The 20,421-nt window shown below is 45.7% G+C and overlaps 2 protein-coding genes across 7 annotated transcripts in view; both read right to left on the reverse strand.

Moving 5' to 3' along the window:
• Nucleotides 1-202: 202 nt before the first annotated feature.
• Nucleotides 203-11,630, reverse strand: DDO (D-aspartate oxidase). 5 transcript variants are annotated; one of them, XM_076333414.1, is made up of 6 exons: nucleotides 11,100-11,507; nucleotides 8,297-8,375; nucleotides 5,996-6,199; nucleotides 5,690-5,798; nucleotides 4,676-4,852; nucleotides 203-2,127 (listed from the first exon to the last, which is right to left on the reverse strand). In XM_076333414.1, the coding sequence occupies exons 1-6, from the start codon at nucleotides 11,439-11,441 to the stop codon at nucleotides 1,560-1,562; spliced, it is 1,479 nt and encodes a 492-aa protein (XP_076189529.1). In that variant the 5' UTR covers nucleotides 11,442-11,507; the 3' UTR covers nucleotides 203-1,559. The 5 variants fall into 5 exon arrangements, with proteins under 5 accessions (XP_076189529.1, XP_076189528.1, XP_076189527.1 ...); XM_076333413.1 differs by having other exon boundaries at nucleotides 8,297-8,378; XM_076333412.1 differs by lacking the exon at nucleotides 8,297-8,375 and having other exon boundaries at nucleotides 11,100-11,630.
• A 3,695-nt stretch (nucleotides 11,631-15,325) lies between these two features.
• SLC22A16 (solute carrier family 22 member 16) overlaps nucleotides 15,326-20,421 on the reverse strand; it is a 40,653-nt gene continuing 35,557 nt past the window's right edge. For both annotated transcript variants that reach the window (XM_076333418.1, XM_076333419.1), the window contains exon 8: nucleotides 15,326-20,182. In XM_076333418.1, coding sequence (XP_076189533.1) covers nucleotides 19,970-20,182 — 213 coding nt within the window. In that variant the 3' untranslated portion in view covers nucleotides 15,326-19,969. The remainder of the gene's footprint in view (nucleotides 20,183-20,421) is intronic.

A 20,421-nucleotide genomic window follows, 5' to 3' on the forward strand; every position in this document is an offset into this window, starting at 1 on the left:
TGATCCCAGGTGCTAACTGACCTATAATTTAATTTGATGATGTTTCTTTCAACAGCTGTCCCTTGCGAAGGATAACTGTCCTCATCCCCCCTGAGAACAGCAGGAGTTGGCAGCCATGTCTGAATGTGGCCTTTCTTGGTCCTGTCAGGCCATCCCAAGTGAAAGAAACCCCCTTGTTTATGAAAGGAAACACTACAGAAGTGACCTTTGCTCCGTTATTAGAACTTTATTTATCAGTTCATTTTAATCGTGTGAATTCTTGAAGGATTTTGATTTGTTTTGCAAGGACAAAAAACTAGTCAAAAGTGGATGCTAACGCTTTTGAATGAGCCATTTAAGATCTAATGAGTGGTTTAATCACTGTCAGACCTGTACTTCGATGGTAAGCTCCAATTTTGGGGAGTGACTATCTTCAGCCACATCAAAGGGCTTGAATTGCTGAGGGGAGTGTAAAGCCCAGCTCAGCCTCTGCCACGGAGTGAGGGTTTGGGCGTCAGTGGCTCAGCTTCCTTATGGCAGAGGAGCTTGCTCATGTCCAGTTACAGACAAATTCGTCTTTAGAGTGTTTATCTAGTCTTAACTGGCTCTTCTCTCCCTTATGAAACTGAAGCTGGTGTTAAGATCCTTGTTGGTTTGTCACAGATTTATTCACATCAGCTGTTGCAAGGAAAGCAGACAGTGCTGATGTGAAGTAGAAGAGAGATGCTTGCACTCCCAAGCCCACCCTGAAAAACCCTCTTCTGTAGAACACAGGCCATGTCAATGCTCCTATTGGGGGGGGGAAATCATCTGTGTCTGAGAGCAAAATCTGAGGGGCTTGGAGAAAAAAAGAGATTTGCAAACAAGTGTGAGAAAAGATGCACAAAACTGTAGCTCATATGGGGCAACCTCCTCTCGCAGAAACTTGGTGTTAAGGTGTAATATGAGCAAATGCAGTGATCGGTGTCACAGACATGCTCTTAAAATCACACTTGCCTGGTCACTGTGCATGACAGTGACCTGACATTGCTTTCTGTAAGAGCTGACCCGGAGCACTGTAATGCAGCACTGCGTGGCATTTTCTTTTCCTTGTAAATCACATGGAAAATGGTGAAGTTTGTTAGCAAGATGGCAGGAGCAAGGGCAATACTAGATTAGATTTGGTACAAGAGGAGAGAACTAGTTTTTACTGAATCTGAACCTAGTGCATTTGATACCCTTTAGATGCAGATGAAGAAATGCTAAACTGATGTTATTGATATTATACTGCAGCAATCTGATCCCTGTTATGTGAAGAATATTTATACATCTTGCCTTCTCCTTAACATGAGGCTAGGAGAAATGCCCAGGGCAGAAACAATGCCAGATGGGGGAGAAGGACAGCTGGAATAGTACTTGGATCAACCCATCATGCCTTTCCTAGGTGGCAGCTGGAAGCCAGGTGAGATACCACCGAGCATCTGCAATGGCACAAGCTGTTGTCTTAGGTTCCTTCTATCCAGTAATGGAGTAAAAGTCCAAAGCTGCTACTAGGAGATGCAACACTAGCTTGTCGTAAATGGAAAAGGAGCCTCTGGCATTCAAAGCTTGGCCCTCGATGAGGAGCCTTGCAGGGCAGCAATGCACTCTCCCACCAGGCGAGCAGCCTCTTTGGCTGTGCCCCTGTGCACTGAAAAGCCACCTGCCCCGTGCCCATAGTTGTGGACCACCAGGAGCTTAACTCCTCCTTGGCTCAAGACCTCTCTCTGCAGTCTCACGCACTGCCTGGATGGCCTCAGGCCCACCTTCACCTTGATATCCTGAGCTCCCCGCAGTGAGGGCTCAAGGGAGCAGCATCTGTCAAAGATGCCTTTGGTAGCGCCAGGATCAGGGGAGAGACTCCAGCTCTCCTTTTCCCTGGTTCCCCCTAGGGTTACCCTGTGTATCCCCGGGTAGATGTAAGTTAAGCCATCGCCATCCCGGATGAAGTTTTTCACCCAAGGAGCATGAACCTTGAGTACTTGTCCCCTGACAGGAAAGAGCTTCTCGTCCCCCACCAGCTGGTGGGCTCCAATGCCCGTGCAGTTGACGACGATGTTATATTCGCTGTGCAGCTCCCACAGGTCTGCGACTTTTCTGGTGTACATCTGGACGCCAGTTGCTTTCAACCTGCAAAGAGACTCCAGAAGTGAGGCAGAAAAGAAACCCCTAAACCCTCATGTAATTATTATGCACATTAAGTAAATGGGATAGATCGCCTTTAACATACCGATCAAAACCAAACAACAGATGGGACAAAAAGCAAAGAAAATGCCATGGGGTTTCTGTTTGTGACTTGTCTGATCTGGTCTCATCAAAGCTATTTTTTAGCTTGTTTGGGCTGGAAAAGATACAGTAAGTTGATCAATATTAGAGAAGGGTCTGGCATAAGACCCTAGACAGACAGAAAGGTCCTCATGGTCTCATTGATTCATTTCTATAACCGTACCAAGCTTTAACAGCTCAAGCAAGCTGAAAAATGTCAGATTTATTCAACAATGTATTTCTGCTAGTGACATCACTATCGTTCTACACCCCTTTTAATGTGCCTATTACACACCGTCTCATTCATTCCCAACTCACTCCCCGGATACCAGGAGCCACTTAGTCATGTAGTGCCACATGCGAAGCTCTGGGGTACCCAGGATGTCCCCGCAGGCTGGGCAGATGTGGCATGGGACCACCAGGAGACCCACACCCTTCTAGAGCAGCAGCCAGGAGTCACCCAGGACAGCTCAGAGCACTACACATCCATGTCTGCTCTTCAGCAAAATTCATCCCTTCTTGAGGTTCACCTTTGAGCTCAATTTCAAGCCAAATTCTACCCTGAACTTGCCTGAAGCTTGATACCCTTCTCCATGGAGAAACATTGGCGTGAGGTGGAGTCACCACATGCTGTCAGCTGGATCCAGTCGCTGGGGTGGTTTTAGCATGAACAAGTCGCTGGGGGTTTTAGCATGAGCAAGTCAGGAGACAGATCTGCGATGACGATGCACTAAGTGGGAAGTCCTGTCCTCTGCAATACTCTGGCAGCTGACAGTGATCAACCCCACTATAAAGGCAGTGGTTTCCCACAAAGCAGTGAGTGAGCCAAGGATCCAGGGCACTGTTGGCGCTCTGGGGGCTGGGGTTCGGGTGCAGCAGGATACTGAGGCTGGCTGGGAGGAACTGGGGAGGTCTCATGCAGCAGCTCTGGCTGGGCAACTTGCTGGGAGAGCTTCTAAGTGTTGTAATTGGGACTCCGCCATCATGGCATAAAAAATACACTGAAAACTCCTGAATTCAGGCAAGCAAGCAGGAAAAATTTCCTGAAGTCTATTTTTGGACCAGCAAGGTGGGCACAAAAACAGTTTTCCTTGTGGATTGCCAAGAGAATGGTCTATAAATACTGCTCAGGTCACTAGGGGGTTGAGAATTAGTTACATGTTTAATATGCTCTCATTTCTCATCACCAGAGAGAAGAGAAAGAAAAGGAGCTTGATCATCTTACTAGACTACATCCTTTGAGAAATAAGAAGGCTATAGCAGGAATAAGGAGGGAGCAGAAATCAGATGGCAGATACTAAATGGGTTGAACAACTTAGTTGTGCTTCAGCAGAAATTTCCGATTCAGTTAAGCAATGAAACATGACAGAGCATGTGCACTGAGGAGGCGGCACAGACCTCACGTGGCACTGGTGCTGCTGGAGTACTCCCAGCCTGGCTGGCTGCTAGAACAAGAAACGTTTTTTCACATTTTGCAGTGAGATGAAAGGCGTCCAAGCAACCGGCTGAGCTGGCAATTTGTACCACGGTGTCGGTACACGTCTCTTTACTTAACCTCAAATCAGCTTGCAGCTTATCGCTTTCTCTTAAGCGGAGACAGCTATTTGCTCACTTTAGGGATACTTAAATGGATTAAATACACATCCCAGGTGTCACAACTTTTTTAGATCTGCATCCTGACTCTCCTACGGTTCTCCAAAATCCACATATTTTGGGGAAACTTGGAAATTTGGAAATCGGCAAATTTTCTAACTTTCATGTCAATCCAGGCATGGCCTCTGAAGCCACAACTCCTCGGAGTGAATGCATCACCCATCTTACGCAGGCAAACATTTCCAAAAGGTTTGTTACAAGATGATGCTATTTGACCTTTTTTCACCCGACTGGATTGAGAAATGCCTCCAATTGTTGACTAAATTTGAGATTAATTGGTCCAGCTACTTCTTAAGTGCAAAGTCTTCACAGATAAGACATCTTCCCAGATGTGCCTATTCTCCCAGGGGTTGGATGTATCTTGAAGAACAGAGGGATATATTTGGGAAGTCTGACAAATGAGGAGCATGTTTTCTTAGGACATGGCATGTTCCTGATGTACCTTCAAGGTCTGGCTGGCCAAGCGTGGCCCCTGTGGCTATGCAGTCCTATGCCCAGAGGTGCTCCCACTCTAAGCCCCACTGTACAGCCACAGTGGTAGAAAGTGGACATTGCATAGATGGGGCCTTTCACATTTTGGAAAAATTGGGTATTTATTTCTTGTGCTTCTCCCCAAGGAAGAGCTTGCTGCATTTTCCCCAGTGAGAAACAGCCCTTTTCCAGTTTTCTTCAAACCGAAGGCTCTCAAGGAGTCCCCAGCTCGCCCCCAGTGCCCCTGCCTCGGTTTCTCTCTGCATGCCCAGCCTGCAGCAAAACCAACCTTTTCTCCAGCCACAGCAGGTAGGGTGGACAGTCACATTTCAGTGTCGTAAAGGCCTGACCAAATCGGTGCTGCGGAAACTTTTGGAGTTCTGCTTCGGACATTGGTCGAAATCCCAGGACGACATCCGACCAGAAAGGTAACTCTTCCTTGGGAGTGTTTTTAAAGACCTGCCACCTAAAAGGACACAGAGAAAAAGCTGCAAAACTTAGTCACTATTGCTCTGCCATGTTATGTGTCACGGCAATCTTAGCACAAACCCAGGAACTCAAGAACCTGTTCCCACTCATCAGTTCAGCTCTGCAAGGTTAACAGCAACAGGGAAACATTGCTGCCTGCTACTGCAATACCCACCTTGGCAAACAGGCAGAGGGGCTGCCACAGCCAAGCTTGCAGGTGACACACTGGGGTAACTAAACTGGAGGGAGTTCTTCCAACTATACTGTATGAAATTCCAGCTGTAGAAGTACAAAGTCCCCTCACACAGTGTCCCCATCACAGCTGTGGCCACCCTGGCTGGACCTTCATGTAGCGCCACTTGCACACCTGGTCACATTTTTTTGGGTGCCCATAAAGCTCCAGAGTGCCCAGCCTCAACACTCCCAAGAGGTGAATTTCTATGTAGATAATGGGCAGCATAAAACACCTCCAACACACACACACCCCAGTTGCATCCCTATACCTTGTTGCTGAAGCTGGAGGATCCTGCAGTCCCATCACTATGAAGACTGCCCCTGCTGCAAGCAACTGGTGGATGATGGTATGGAAAACATCAGTTATTAAAAGACATTTGGTGCTGGCCAGTCTTGAGTGGTTTCTCTGTACACACCTATGCATGAATTTTGCTTGAAAATACATAGTATCTGAGCAGCTGCAATGCAGTTTCTTGGGAATATGGTCATAAGTGCTACTCCATGAAGGGAATATGCCTGAACTCCAGCAAGGAAAACCTCTCTGCGTGCTCCAGCACGTGGCACACGCATACCAAAGGCTGCCCTGGGGGCCTGTTCTTACCCGGAGACCAGGTGAATGCCAGCCTCTGACGCCTCAGCTGAGTTGCTGATGGCAAAAAGGTAAGTGAAGGTCTCTTTGAACCACTGCTTCTGCACGTGAATCGGTGTGCCTGCATGTAAACAAAACCAAACATGCAGAGAGGGAAAATGCAAAGAGGAGAAGCATACAAACCAGTGTCGAGGAGACAGGACAGACAGGGAACGCAGGGTATGGCTCTTTTCTTCCTGAACCTCTGTGCATCGCTGCATACCTGGGCACACAGCTGCATGCGGTGCCATGAGCAACGCCACGCCAGGCTGCACGCACCTGGGTAGGTGTGAGGGATGAGCATCCCAGCTGCGACGTCACTCGTTGTGTTGGGGCTGAACTGGTCTGAAAGGACCATCACGGAGCAGCTGGGGCAAGTCTCTGCGATGCACAGTGCTGTGGACAGGCCGATAACTCCTGCGCCAACCACTGCAACCTTGGGTGCTGCCATCTCCGGGGTGCAGAGCCAGAGGAGAGAGGCACCTAGGTGCATTTGGAAATAACATATCCCATGTCACCAATATCCCTGCCGGACACCCTCATCAAGCTATGAAATACCCACACAAGATGTAACATAACCCCCCTGGGGCAGCTAATCATGTTGGGGGCAAAAGTGCCTTTGGAGCTCTGGGGAAACTGGCTTTTAGGCACCATGAGCAAAAAAGGCTGTTTGAACATCAGCATCTCTAGCAATGAGGTCTGTCACCGCCTGGGCAGCGGAAGCAAATTGCACAGGAGGCAAATTGTCTACACAGAGCAAAGGGTCCGGCACATTGTGAAAGACTTTTTTTTAACATGCACCTCAGTTCCCCTGCTGTGCAGGGCTCCCCCTCTGACCCTGAGGACTGGGTTACCTGCTTAGCTCTGTCCTAGAAAACGTGAATTTTAGCTATTAAACGCAATGCATAGCTTCACAAGGTACAGCCTGGCTGTTTACACTCCACGTCCAAAAATTGTTTGGGCCACGATGCCTTGGCGGGAAAAGTGTGGGAAGAGAAGCTACCTGTACCTTGGGGAATTTTGTGCCCCTAGTGACCTGAGGTCTCCAACCCATCCTTGGCCCCTGTACCTGCCAGCATGACCCACTGCCTTGGACAGATTCATGGGCATCTGAGGCTACTATGCTTTCCTGGCAGCACACAGTGGTCCCCAGGAGCTAGCCAGCCTCGCTGCCCCAAAAGCCTGTATATTCGCCTCTCTGCCTTGCTTTATAATCTGCTTTATGTCCTGGAGCAGCTCCACTCCACTCCTCAGCATCTTCAACTGCTGATTGCTACTCCAGGAGGTGCAGCATCTCTATTTTCCCTTGTCCTGGCCAAGTTTCGGAGCTTGGCACCGGCGCTGATGAGTGGCACACGGCTCCTGGTTGATAATCACCTGGCTGCCTGTCCCAGCAAGGTGCCGGCCTGTGCACCTGGCTACGGCCAGCTAACAGGTTTCACACCGGCAGAGGCATGAAGCACAACTGATCCATGCAACTCGTTGCGCCCTTGAAGCCAGGATCTAAATGGGCCTGAAAGAAACTGGGCAACCTCAGAGGTGATAAATCCTTCCGTGGCTTTGAAATAGGCGAGTTGGGGTGCACCTGCTGGCTCAGGCACTCGTCTGGGGGTTACTGCCAAAGGCTGAGCGGGGATGTAGGGGGAAAATCTCCTCTGCCTGTGGCTCTTATGTTTTCCTGGAATATCTACCAATATTCACTCTTGGAGAGGATGCTGGGTGATATGGACCTTTAGTCTTGCTCCCTTACAGTCTTGCTTTCTCCTACAGGGCTCACTCTTCTTGACTGTAGAAATCCAGCCTCACTAATTGCTTTCTGAGAACCTTTTCCGCAAACAAGTGCCTGCAGTTATAAGGATGGGCTGATTTCCCATCTTCCTGTGGCTTTTGGCGTCTTTGATGTAAGTTTAGGCAAGAGAGACTGTGTGGGATTATGATAGGTCAGGTTTATTTATGCGATCCTTGCTCATAACTCTTCACACAGCTTTTCACTTACCCCTGAGGTTTTACTACTTAAAATTTGACGTCCCTACTATGTATGAAGGAAGAGAGGACCAGGCACTGTTGCTCATCATTGCATTCCTTCTGCATCACAGCTGAGGGTTGTTACAACCCCTCTTCTTCTTCTCAGCGTGATGCTTAAGTTTCTTCCTGTTAATTATTACATCTTCTTTCACAAGCTGACTATAAAAGTGCCCACATAGCAGGGAAAGAGGACGCACTGCAGGGGTAAAGATGAACCCTGAACCAGAACTGCTGGCCTGCCTCACTGCCACCCACAAACCCAATCTGAAAAAATGCTGATTTGAATGAAAGCTGCACTCCTCAGCTCTACCATCGCCCCAGGCTGCCTCAGCCACCTGCACCGGGAACGCCTGTGGAGGGTCAGATCATGGACGGCGTATGCTTCCCTACCATAGTCTCCAGAATATTTTGTACTGGTAATTGTTATTAAAAAAAAACAACACAGAAAAGAAAAGGAGTGACAAGAAATTAGGGGAGTTTTAATAATGCTGAAATTACTTTTGTTAGGAAAATGGGTTCTGAGAAAGGTCTCTAAACACATTTTTATTAACAAACCTTCTGGCAGCTGTGGAAATCGTGTGTGGCTGTCAGCACACCCAGAGAGCCTCCCAGCAGTCCATGGATGACCACAGTCCTGCTGGAACATATGCACCGGGTACCTCATGCATTTGCCAGAGATGTGCTCTCGGTTGCCCCTCACCGCTCTCGTTCACTGAAGCCCTTGGACCGTGATGGAGATTGAATTTCCTGACTGACCTCCCCACTGCCAGGGAAGAAAGGGGAGCTGTAGCTCGGCAGAGGTTCAGGTTTCACAAGTCTTCCCAATTTGGATGGGATTTTTGCAGACGAGCCGGTTTGATATCAACTGATCCCAATGTTGCAGAAGCCAGTGAGGGTGGAAAGGGGCTGCTGGCAGTGCTGGAGCCTGCGGGAATGGCTCAGAAGGCCACGATGGGCACCCGTCGAACACACTGCTTTTCTAGCACTTACTGCTGCAATCCAGGAGCACATCAAGCCTTACTGTGCTAATGTGCCAAAAATTAACCGGGTGCAAAGCAGAGGCTACACTCAGCTTGTATGAGCAAGCGCAGCTGGGGGTTTGCAGAGCCACTGACCCCACTATGAGTGCAAGACTCACTTGTGGCTCTGCCCTGGCAGCGCAGCCTGCCTCAGCTGGGAGCCAAGCACCTTGCTGGGAGGGCACAGGAGGAGAAACTATTTTTAGCTGATGTGCAGGCCAGCTTAGTGCCAGCAGGGGTGACACTTCTTGCCCCCTCAGACAGGCTTGTGCTAAGGGTTTTGCAAAAATCAGCATTTAAAAGGCAAATCAGTTGCAGTAACTGTTGGGGAGGGAGGCGAAGGGTGTCAGGTATTGTTTAGCTCTCTGTCCTTTCTCAGAAGAATGTCATTGTCAGAAGAATGGGACAGAAGCCAGACAGAGCCACCTGGAGCTGTAATTCCCCAGCGAAGAAGACACGGGCTGCCTGACATGGGCTTCATGCCCCCTGCCTCTGTCCTGCTCTTCCCAGGCCAGAATGAATTATTTTTAAAAATACTGAGATATTTTGTGATGTGACTTAATCTCCCAACTCCTGCAGCTGAGGAGACAATGTCAGCCTCATGTGATGCAAGGGGGTTTAAATTGCAGGTTTAATTAGATCCATTCCTTATTCTTTCTTGCCTCACATCATAGTTGTGTATCACCACTGACCCTCAGTCTTAACATCATTCTATCAGTGGATAAAGTGATCAGTACGGTTAAGTACACTGGTCCCCAGCAGACACATGCACACACATGCACAGGAACATGCACACCCACTGCCAGCTGCAGCTGTAGCCTCTTGGCCCATGGTTCCTCCAGGCTGCCCCTCAGGCTGCGATGGACCCTGGGAAATTGGCGTCCCTCAGCTGCAAGAGCTGCACGAACGCTATTGCTTTGGCATCTTTGTGTTACGGGCACGGCCCCTCGCCCTACCCTTTTCCCCTTATGGCCCAACTCCATGAGCATGCTTCCGTGGCAGGCTGGCCGCTCTTAGCTTGTGTCACAACCCGGCTGACCTACCAAGCTAAGCATATTTACACGACCAAATGAACAGTTCAAAAAGCCCAGCTGAACTGTTGACCAGAAAATGGATCAACAGGAATTAACTAAAGAAAACCAAAACCTGTTACATTTGAAGTCCTGTGGGGTTTTTTTGAACTAACTCTCACCATATCTAAGTGCTGAAACATTTTTTTGGATCGCCTGAAGCCTGCGGTACCGGGGAGCAAAGGCTCCAGCCTTTCTGGACTCCCGGAGGGGCTCCTCGTCCACCCGGGGTGGCTGCGCCCGCCGTCCCCGTCCGTGCCTGACGTGGAACGCTTTCTCCCTTCCTTTTTTTGCAGATCACTCCTTTGTTTATTCACTTCCCCAGTTCACAAGCACCCTTGGTGTTGCTTCCCTTCACCTGATCCTGGAGAGGGGTTTTGCCAGGCTCTTTGCTAAAGGTAGTTACAGACGCTGACGAAGTTGGATCTGTTGCTGGGGGTTTGCTGAGGAGGGAGCCCTGATTTTGGCCTTTTGACTCTGGCCTGATCCCTTTTCAGTCATTTGGGCTGCTCTGTGAGACGTACGTTCGGGGCCTGCCACAGGGGGAAGGCAAGGATGCTCTCTTCACCGAACAAGGGATGCTGGAGGCTCCTCGGGACCCCCTCAGCCTCTCTGCTGGGTGCACGTACAGCATTACTGCCGGAAAGCAGGTGTCTCCGAGCCACCACCACAGAGACCTGAGGCTACCAGGCAGGCCTCAGCTCCTCTTTCAGATAGCTGTCTCCATATGCATGCATGGGAAATACCTCCTAAAGGAAGGTAGGTTATACCCATGCTATAAGGTACCAACAATATTAACCTCCACCAGCAGCACCTACATGCCAAGCGATACTCTTGCTTTTCTCCAAAACCGGAGAGGTCTGCATTGCTCACTCCCCGCAGGGCGGGGGTTGTTGAGCCCGTTGCCTCTCTGTGTGGGGAGAGGGGGAAAGCAGGGAGAAGCTGAGGTTTAGCACACCCCAAACAGCAGGGATCTCACACGCCTGGCCAAACCCTGCGGCTCACCCCTCACACCAGAACCAGCTGTGACAGCCACCACACTTTTACTGTGTGACCGCCTCTATGTGTGGCCTAAACCTCTCCCTGTCTGAGCCTAAGGAGCTGGTTTGTGCCCTGTGGAAAGTCCCCGGGGCAGCGCTAGGTCCCCGTGCAGCCCCTGCGGGCACCTTCCCCGGCCCTCGGCAGCAAAAGGGCTCTGTCATCTAACTTTTCCCTCCTCAACTGGAAGTACGGTCCAAAAAAAAAGCAAGCAGGGAGAGAAGGCAATACCTGGTGAGGAGAAGGCCCCCGGTCCTGCCTGGAAGAGTCGCCCTCCCGGGAAGCGCGGGGAAGCAGAGTGGGAGAGGACGGAGCGCGTTGCCGGGGCAGTGGGGGGGCGCAGGGGGCTGCCGGCAGCTCCCCTTCTCCGAGGCCGCTCCCCGAGTGCCTGGCTCGGCGTCCCTCTGCTAATGAAGGAGCTGTTTGTGCCTGGGCAAAGGCCGCCTCCAGCGCTGGCACCTCTCCCGGGAGAGCCTGGCAGCCGCGCGTTGGCGCTGCTGGAGCCGTGCCCTTCACCGCCTGCCGATAACTTTTTTCCTTGAAGATTTCCCCGGTGCACTCGAGGAGGCTCATGGGGCCCTGCTGTCCCGAGCAGAATATATTGTCTTTTTTCTTCTCTTACAAGCAATTGATTATGTTCTGAATGTTTCTGAAGCTGCCTTAAGATTGCCATAGTGCTCGAGCAATCATGCTAGCAGTCAGGATGGCAGTAACATGGGGTGTCCGTGGGCCTGGACATTTCACTCATCACAGGCCAATGAAGGAACAAGTCCCTGCTAAACTGCAAATGCTTGACGAGCGCAGCCAGGCAAGACTGTCCGGATTAACCTTTTTCAGCAGAAAAACACAAGTTTATCAAAAACAAACCTGTCTGCAGGATGACTAGGATGAAATTGTATACCAGGGATTCTTGGCTCCAGGGTATTTGCCATTGGCAGGACATTTTGGCTAATATTTGACTGCTTGAGCATTCGTCCCTGAACAGGCTCAGCAGGACAGTGTTTGGAGACTGCTCCCCTCCAGTCCTGTTGAACATTTGCCATGGATCTTGCAAGCAGGTGCCTTTTCTTTGTAGCCATTTAAATACAGACCAGGCAGCCATCCAAAGGGCATCTGTACATACAGCTGGAGGCAGCTGTTCTCGCCTCCCAGTGTAGCCGTGTTCTTAAATGATAAAACTAAAGCCATCGTATATTACATATATGTAATCACTCACCTTTTCAGATGCATAATTTTTAGGGTTTTTTTTCCTTTAACAGTGAAAGGAACAAGGAATAATTCTGCCAAAATTATAGTATAGCTTGATTTTTCCAAGTGGTTTGAAAATAGGGTATTGAATAAGACAGGGAAGGAGGCAGAGGAATGGAGAAGGTTTGCTTGTTTAGAAATGAAATTGTTGATGGGCTTGGTGTATTGATTGTAAAATACACACTATTTTAAGTCATTGCAGGATATCTGCAATAGCTTTGGAGAGGAGCCTTTCAGATACGGAAATCTTAAAATATAAATAGAGGTCGCAGTGCCAACTAAGATTAAAATTACCTGCTATTTCTCCTCCGGAGATTCTACTTCTCATTGCTTGTAACTTCACCAAATTTGAATGATTCAGATTGAAATTTTCTGTGTCGGATGTTTATGCAAGGCTGAATGTTTCAGGGAATTCCCAGTGTGTCTTTTCCTGAGAATGAGGCTCAGGAAATGCATGCTGGTTTGGGATACCAACTCTCACAGTAATGTCCTGGTTTCGGCAGGGATAGAGTTAAGTTCCTTCCTAGTAGCTGGTACAGAGCTGTGTTTTGGATTTAGGGTGAGAACAATGTTGATAACACACCGATGTTTTAGTTGTTGCTAGGTAGTGTTTACACTAGTCAAGGACTTTTCAGCTTCCCATGCTCTACCGACTGAGAAGGCTGGAGGTGCACAAGAAGCTGGGAGGGGGCACAGCCAGGACAGCTGACCCAAACTGGCCAAAGGGACATTCCATACCATGTGACGTCATGCTCAGCATATAAAGCTGGGGGAAGAAGAAGGAAGGGGGGGACGTTCGGAGTGATGGCGTTTGTCTTCCCAAGTAACCGTTACGCGTGATGGAGCCCTGCTTTCCTGGAGATGGCTGAGCACCTGCCTGCCCATGGGAAGTAGTGAACGAATTCCTTGTTTTGCTTTGCTTGTGTGCGCAGCTTTTGCTTTACCTATTAAACTGTCTTTATCTCAACCCACGAGTTTTTCTCACTTTTACCCTTCTGATTCTCTCCCCCATCCCACTGCGGGGGGAGTGAGCAAGCGGCTGCGTGGTGCTCAGTTGCCGACTGGGGTTAAACCACGACAAGTAATTTCATTGAAAAACTCTTAGTCTTCTATGGGCTAAAGTATTTTGGAAGGGTGAACACACTATGTTTTGCCATATTTTAGGATGAGGAAAGAACTTCGTTTGTCACCTCTTTCTATGTAATCTAAATGTGTGACTTCCCACCACAAATGCTTGTTTATCCATGCAGGCATCTATAAGGGGAAGAAATTTCAGCTCCTTAGTGCTGCCACTGTTTTTCTTACCTCTGCTCTTCCCTAAAATGAACAGCACAATATAGAGCCTCTTTGGTCTAACTCCCAGGGCCCTGATTAACTGAAGATCAGCCATTCTGTATTGAGGCCTTCAAGATATGAGAAATTTTTTGCTGCAGATGTTGGTGCTCTCTCGCGAAAGATGGGAAAAAGCACAAGGACAGACAAGAAGCTCTGCATAACAGCCCAACTGCTGAAGACCCCCTGGATGTTTCTGTATATACTATTCTGTGTATTGTGCAAAGTATGTCATTTTGAACTAATAAATAATTGGCTAAATAGTACTCCAAGTGCAACATTCACCTATTTGTATTTCAAAAACACTCCTGACAAACTCTGTGATAGTGGCTATTGTATGCTTTGACTGAATGCAAGTCATGATTTGGTCACTCAAGAAGAGAGCACCAGGCTTCTGGCATAAAACAAACACAGCCCTGATTGTACTTGGAGCTGCTTCTGAACAATGACCGGCAGTGGCATCCCAGCACACCACCAACCCAGCTCGAGCAGTGCTTAAGAAGTGTTTCCCTTTGCCTTAGCATTCCCTTTGCTTTGTGTACTCTCTTGAATAGAGCAGTAACGATGAGCAGAAATGACCTCTGTGAACACAGCAGTGCTGACCTGTTTCTGATCTTATGAATGGCATGAATCACTTCTCTGCCACTTCTTTAACCAGCTGAAAGATCAAGTCAAGCATCAATGTCCACGGCAAGTTACCATTTCAGCAAAGAGGTTAAGCTGCTCCTCATCTTGCTGCTTTCCCATGTTATTTACTTACTTTTGGGGGAATTCTCTCAATACGAGGAAGATACCAGCAGTACTGACATTCCTATTGAAAAGCTTTGTGAAAATATTTACTGAGAGATTGGCCATTTATCCCTGGTTCTTTTGCTATGTTCCTGATCACCTCAGTCAAAACTGCTTTTCATTCTCATCACTGGCAGTGAGACTGTGGAGAGAATCTTCACAAGGATCACCCCTTGGTGCTGCTTTTTTCTTATTCCTGTACAAGTCAGTTCGTCTCCACATGGAATATTATGAGGCAACGTTAGTAACTAGATGCCTGTGAGCACGCCACGGCTGGATCCTACTCATCTGCAACGAACACCCGAGCAGTATCCAAGCCTGTGTGTTAGACAGGAATGCAAAGAGAAAAGAGTTGGTTTGTCAGTAAATGAGATATTCCCCATTACTTCTGATAATTCATAAACCTAGGATAGTAATTTCTTTGAAAGAGCTGGTTTTGTGTACAAACCTCTCTGCAAGCATTTTTCTATATCAGTCATATTAAAAAAAGGATACTTCCCCATTTGAGGTATATACTTTTTAGGCTTGATTTTTCTCAGCTTGATTGAACTCAGTGCTCTTGAAATCAGATTATCAGGGATGATTCAAATTTCTCAACTTTAGCAAACAAATATTTGAACCATTCACTATGGTTACTTTCAGGGAGGAACCTAAATCACCTGGCAAGGACATATAAAGCCATTAAACCACAAATGATTAAGCCAAATGATGGGTGTAACTTGATCAGAAAACATAAGATTAATACAATATGCATGGAGAATTGAGTAATTTGCACTAAATTTGAGATTTAAGGGGAGTGGAAAATAAATAGGTTGCTGAGAAGGGCTAAGAGGACAAATGACAAAGAATAGGGCTATAGATTACTGCAATTCTCATTTTCCTTGCGCTGTCTGCCCACTCCAATTCCTGCATGAGGAAGTTACAGTTAGTTTTCACATCCACTGAACACCAAGTAGTTACAAGTTATATTGTTTCGTCATTCCTATATTCTGCAGCTATTTTTGTCACTACTGAATTTGTCTGAGGGACTACTGCCCCAGCCAGCTTACACAAGTAAAGGCAAAAAAGAATCATATTCTTCCTGCAACTGAAATGCAAACCGTTACATTTTTAATGCACATCTTGTCATAGTCACCACCTAACACATTACCCAAACCTTGGTTTACACCTGCAAACACAAACAGGAAAAAGGCACGCAGGTGATACTTGCCAGCCTAAACCATGCAGAAGGTATCCCATGGGTTTCCCGGCAGGAGGGATCTCTGTGGGATGTCAAAGCGCCAGCCCAGCTCCTACAAGGGAGCATGTACCAAATGGAGTGCTGGTGATTGTTAGGAGTTCATTAAATTACGTGAAGGTGTAAAGATTAAATAACATGTGTTTGACTTTATTCTTGCACATAATTGCAAATAATAAATACACATAAAAAATCCCATTAACATATATTGTACTAAACCCACATATCCTAGGCAAACAAACTCCTTGCCATGAGTACATACTTCCCCCATGTTACCAAAATGCACACTCCACCTGGTACAGAATCTTGTACAAAATTATTAGGTTACCAGTACTTAGATGTGCTCTAACCTTTCTTCATGAGAGATGTAACAATGCAGATAATGCTCAACTGCATTTACCAGAATTTTTCCTGATAAAATAAACTTGTTCTTTTGTCAACACTCTTCTTTTTTTCTTTTTTTCTTTTTTTTTAATCTTTGAGTTCAATTTCTCCGCTATCAATCTGTTGTGGGATTCAGACAAGCATCTTTAAGATATGTTTGTACAAGGCTATAGGATGAATCCAGACCCTCCGTTTTGCAGCCACAAATGCCTTTCTGGCATCATGCCTCCATGGCGCAAGCGACCTCGCATTTTGTAAGGCACTCGCAGGCCTTGCATGTTGCTGAGCCCAATGCTACAGAGGCTTCCTAGGTGACTGCATGTAAGGAATTGGTAAAAATAAGCTGTGAAAGATACAGGAGAATGTCAGATTCCTCCATCCCAGAGCTGGGATGTCAGACCATCTTCTGTTTCCACAGAGCTGTTCCACAAAACCCCTCAGCCTTCAGGCAGGATTCACTCCCTTGTTGAGACATTCAGGGTACCACCCAAAGCATTTGACACAGAGCACATGTAGTTTAGATAGCTTTTTTTTCTACATAGATGTTTAAACTATGGAAATTTGCACAAAGAAATTGAAGTGAGTTATTAAAGTAGAAAATACATCTGTTTTAAAATACAGATTCAAAATATCAAATGCATTTACTTACTATTTTTTCTCAGTTATCATTAAACTAATAATAATTGCTCTCATTCCCATATTTAACCCAGAAAGTATATCCTTAACAAACTGCAAGACTGTCTAATAAAATATGATATCAAATCTAGGACAAAAACATTTGTCGTTGTGCAATAGTGACCAGCAATTAAGACAGATAAGAATTCTAATCCAGTATCTCATAAACCCATTATGTAACTCCAGAGACATTGATCAGCACAATAAATTTGCACTAAGATAGAGATGACAAATATGAACATAAAAGAACTTAAGGACTCAGATAAGAAACTATGAAAAGGAATTCTTTTTATGAGCAATGAGAGGAAAATATGCCCCACAGGAACAGAAGCATTTGTTCTCAAACTCAGTGCTCTCTTGCGAAAGGATTTAGATAATCTATGAATACTTAAGAGAAAGAAATCAACTCACCCTGTCTATGCTACGTTTATAACGTATGACTAGTGTTAAACATATTTTTGTCCATATGGGGAAAACAAGCAAACAAAAATGCTAGAGACATATAGACACGTGCTATTTCCTTTTTTACAGTAATATGCTTCCTCAGGTTAAAGAATAGGATACCCCAAGGCATCCTCTAAGCTATTCATGCTTAAAAACACAAAAGGTGTACCTGTAGATCAATAAACTTCTTATTTCCAGGGAAAAAAGTAACATCATTAGTTCAGGGAAATTCAGGTCTCATTTGAGTCAAAGACCAAATACCAAATACTGACTTCAGTGACAGGAAGAACTGGCTTTTGGGATTAAAAGCCATCAAACTACGTTGTGTTTTAGAATTATCATTAAGTTTTAGCCTGTAAGGACTGCTCAGTATCATTGCGCATTTAAGTTTTTGCTTTTTTCTTTTTTTTTGCTTTACCTTATGTATACCAATTACAGATGACCAGGTCCTGAATCCCTCAAGTCAAAGGAACACAGAACATGCATTGACTGTTCTTAGCAGGGTAACCCCCAGATCAGTTATTCGGCAGGTAAGGAAGTAGAAGAATTAATTTTAATTGTTCTTTAGTACCTTGTTAGAAATAGACTCTACTGGCCCCAGCACTCGAGACTAAGGAGTTTAAGATAGGACCTTGCACTAAGAAAAGAGGGAGTATCAGTGTGGAAGAACCCCAAAATAATGCAATTAATTGGAGTTCTGGGGAGGTGGTGGTGGTTGCAATGTCAAGACAGTAGCGGTTTAATTGCTTGTTAGGTCTATTGAATGATGTTTTCTTTTTTAGCATGGTTAAACCCCTGTTTAAGGCAACAGATCTTGCAGATAAGGAGAGTTGTTCTGCTCTGGGAAGTGGAGGAGGATCTGAAAGCAGTGGAAGAATACCAGGTCTGCTCTTCAGCAAAATAAAAAGCCACAGCATGTGAGTAATCCTATCTTCAGTCATCGAAGTATGTATTCAAGTCGTTCTCTGAATAATGATGGGATTACTCACGTGGGTAAGGTTAAGCACATGCTTTTGCTGAACTAATATATCTGGACAGAAGCCATAGTATTCTATGCAGTTCTCTTCGGAGGTTTTCTCTGCAAATATTGGAACACCCACAGAACTGAAGGGAGCATCAAGATTCCCTTCTGCTTTCCATGTAATTATCACACAGAAACTCCCTGAACTTAAACTTACTGATTTTTGCTTAGCTTTGAAATGTTAGTCCTCATATAGGATATGATGTCCTAATACCAGGACCAAAATGCTTCTTGACACTCTAGGACAGTGCAGTGAAGAAAAAAATCTTTTATAGGGGGATATAAACCATTATTCTGGTTTCAGAAGTCATTGAAACTAATATGGCTGTGCAGATATAATTGAAAAATGTGACCATTAAACTCTGCAGTATATAGAATATTTATCTACAGTAATATAGATGTCTCATTTTGGGGTACATGGCAAAGAAGTAAACAAGGGAAAACTTGTTCTGATGAGCTCGTACCAGCTAGCATGAGAGTAGGTGCCTAAGATGAGAATAACTCTGATTTCAAACCAGGGATGACAGGGTTCACGCAGCCCAGGCAAGAGAGGGCTGTCTGAACCTCAACACAGAGAAGCTTTGTGTGTTGCCCCCCTCAAACGAAGGGTGGCCGAGAGAAGAGGATACAGATCCTCAGGCAAGGAAGCAACCCCCAGGTCTGGAGGTAAACTGAAAAAGGGGAGGTGGGACAGAAAGCCATAAAAATAGCAGCCAGAATGATGCATTCCTATCTATCAGTTTTCTGTGGTCCACAGTCATAAGGCACAATCACTGCACCAGCAAGTAAGTGTTGATGTACACATGAGGTGTGACAACAGTGGGACATTTACAGACACTTCGACTAAAACTACGAGAGTAACCGGTCACTCTTCTATTGATCAGTGTCCTCCAGCTACCATTTTTTTAATTATATTTTTCTAACTGATTTTGTTTGGTATAAGGAAAAAATGAGCTACAGACAGCTGGTCTATGAGAAAAACGGTGTGTAGATACCATGTCTACTAAACGTTCATTAATAACGAAGTCCACCTCTGTGCAGAGAGCCTGAGTAAGACCCATTTGCCACTTATTCTGCTCCACTGAAGACTGAGAAGACCTTGATGGAGGCATTTGGCAAAGTTGCTGGTGTAGCTCTTGAAAGTTATGAATAACCTGATGCTAGATCTGAGCTGAAATAAGTGAGAAGGGGAGCACTGAAATAACAGTCTGGAATGAATATGACTTTCGAAGGCATCAGGCATTTTAGTTTTACCTAAACTAAAAAGAACGTCCTAAGACTGCAGTAAATCCAGTGAACTTTTTTTCTAAACCACTAATAAAAATACATTTGCCATTCAACAGAATGAATAGTATACAAACTATTTGCACGTTTTGCAAACTTAGTAGTATTTTTTCAGTCAGAAGCTGTTCCAGAGACTATTTTCCTTTGTTAGCAATGGCACCTTTTCCAGTAGAAAATTTGAAAAAAAAAGAATAAATTAGTTAGAATTTGAAATTATTGATGCAATGTTAAGGCTTCTCTCTTGAATTATAACTGTTTGAGTTTACCATGTTTTGAAGTCTCAGGCCCGTAAGCGTCAGCTGCAACCGGACGAGAGCGGACAGGGCACTTTGTGGTGGGTTTACAAATCTAACTGCAGAAAATGTGAAGCAAAGAATTGGCATATTTTTTACACATGTGTAATCAGGTAGGTTCCAACATCTACAGTAATCATTCCAACTGGTCACAGAAAGTCAGATAGGTTTTCTAAAGCCTGTGTAAGTTTGACAAGGGATCTAGAACTCCTATAAAATTTTCTGCAGTACCTCAGTCATGTAGAAAAGGTTTTATATACTTGCTCTGTTGAAAAGGCAAGACTGGATACAAATTAAAAGGCACAGATATTATAGAACAGTCACATTTCTCGAATAAAAATATCTTATAAATTAGATAATGATTAAAATTGGGAACAGCCATTTTGCTGTTGCTTTATTTCTCAGTGCTGACTGTTTCTTGACAAAACATCTCTATCTTTTCTAATGCTGCACCACTGTGTGCCGGAGGAGTCTTTCCTGAACAGCTTTTCTTGTTTCTTCCCATTTCTGTAGCTTCCGCCAAAGTATTAGTCAATGGTTTTCCCAGTGTTTCTGGAAGCATTATTGTTAATATTCCACTCAGAAGAGCCATGATTCCAACAAGCAACTAGAAGAAATAAACAGTAGCTGTAAAGGTAGAAACGTCCTTCAAGTTATGCAACTCTGATCTTGCTTGAGAGTACATTTAAAATAAAGCACAAGGAACGGTAATGTAAAGCAAGTCTTAAATATTGACTGTATAAAAGATCTGCCTTTTTTTTTTTGCATAAATGAAAGATCATGCAGCAGAATTAATGAAGAGCAAGTGAAGTGTTTTGTTCCACAAGGGATCAATACAGTGCAAGC

This window comes from Aptenodytes patagonicus, chromosome 3 (assembly GCF_965638725.1).
Source record: "Aptenodytes patagonicus chromosome 3, bAptPat1.pri.cur, whole genome shotgun sequence".
In the NCBI taxonomy this organism is placed as follows: Eukaryota; Metazoa; Chordata; class Aves; order Sphenisciformes; family Spheniscidae; genus Aptenodytes; species Aptenodytes patagonicus.

What these genes read in the sequence shown, in the direction of transcription:
- DDO (XM_076333412.1), bottom strand. Translation starts at nt 11,541, where the DNA reads ATGGCAATCTTAAGGCAGCTTCAGAAACATTCAGAACATAATCAATTG. An exon ending in GGGGGCCTTCTCCTCACCAG is followed by an intron (nt 6,200 to 11,099) that starts GTATTGCCTTCT and finishes AAATGCACCTAG; the next exon opens with GTGCCTCTCTCCTCTGGCTC. An exon ending in CATCCCTCACACCTACCCAG is followed by an intron (nt 5,799 to 5,995) that starts GTGCGTGCAGCC and finishes GTTTACATGCAG; the next exon opens with GCACACCGATTCACGTGCAG.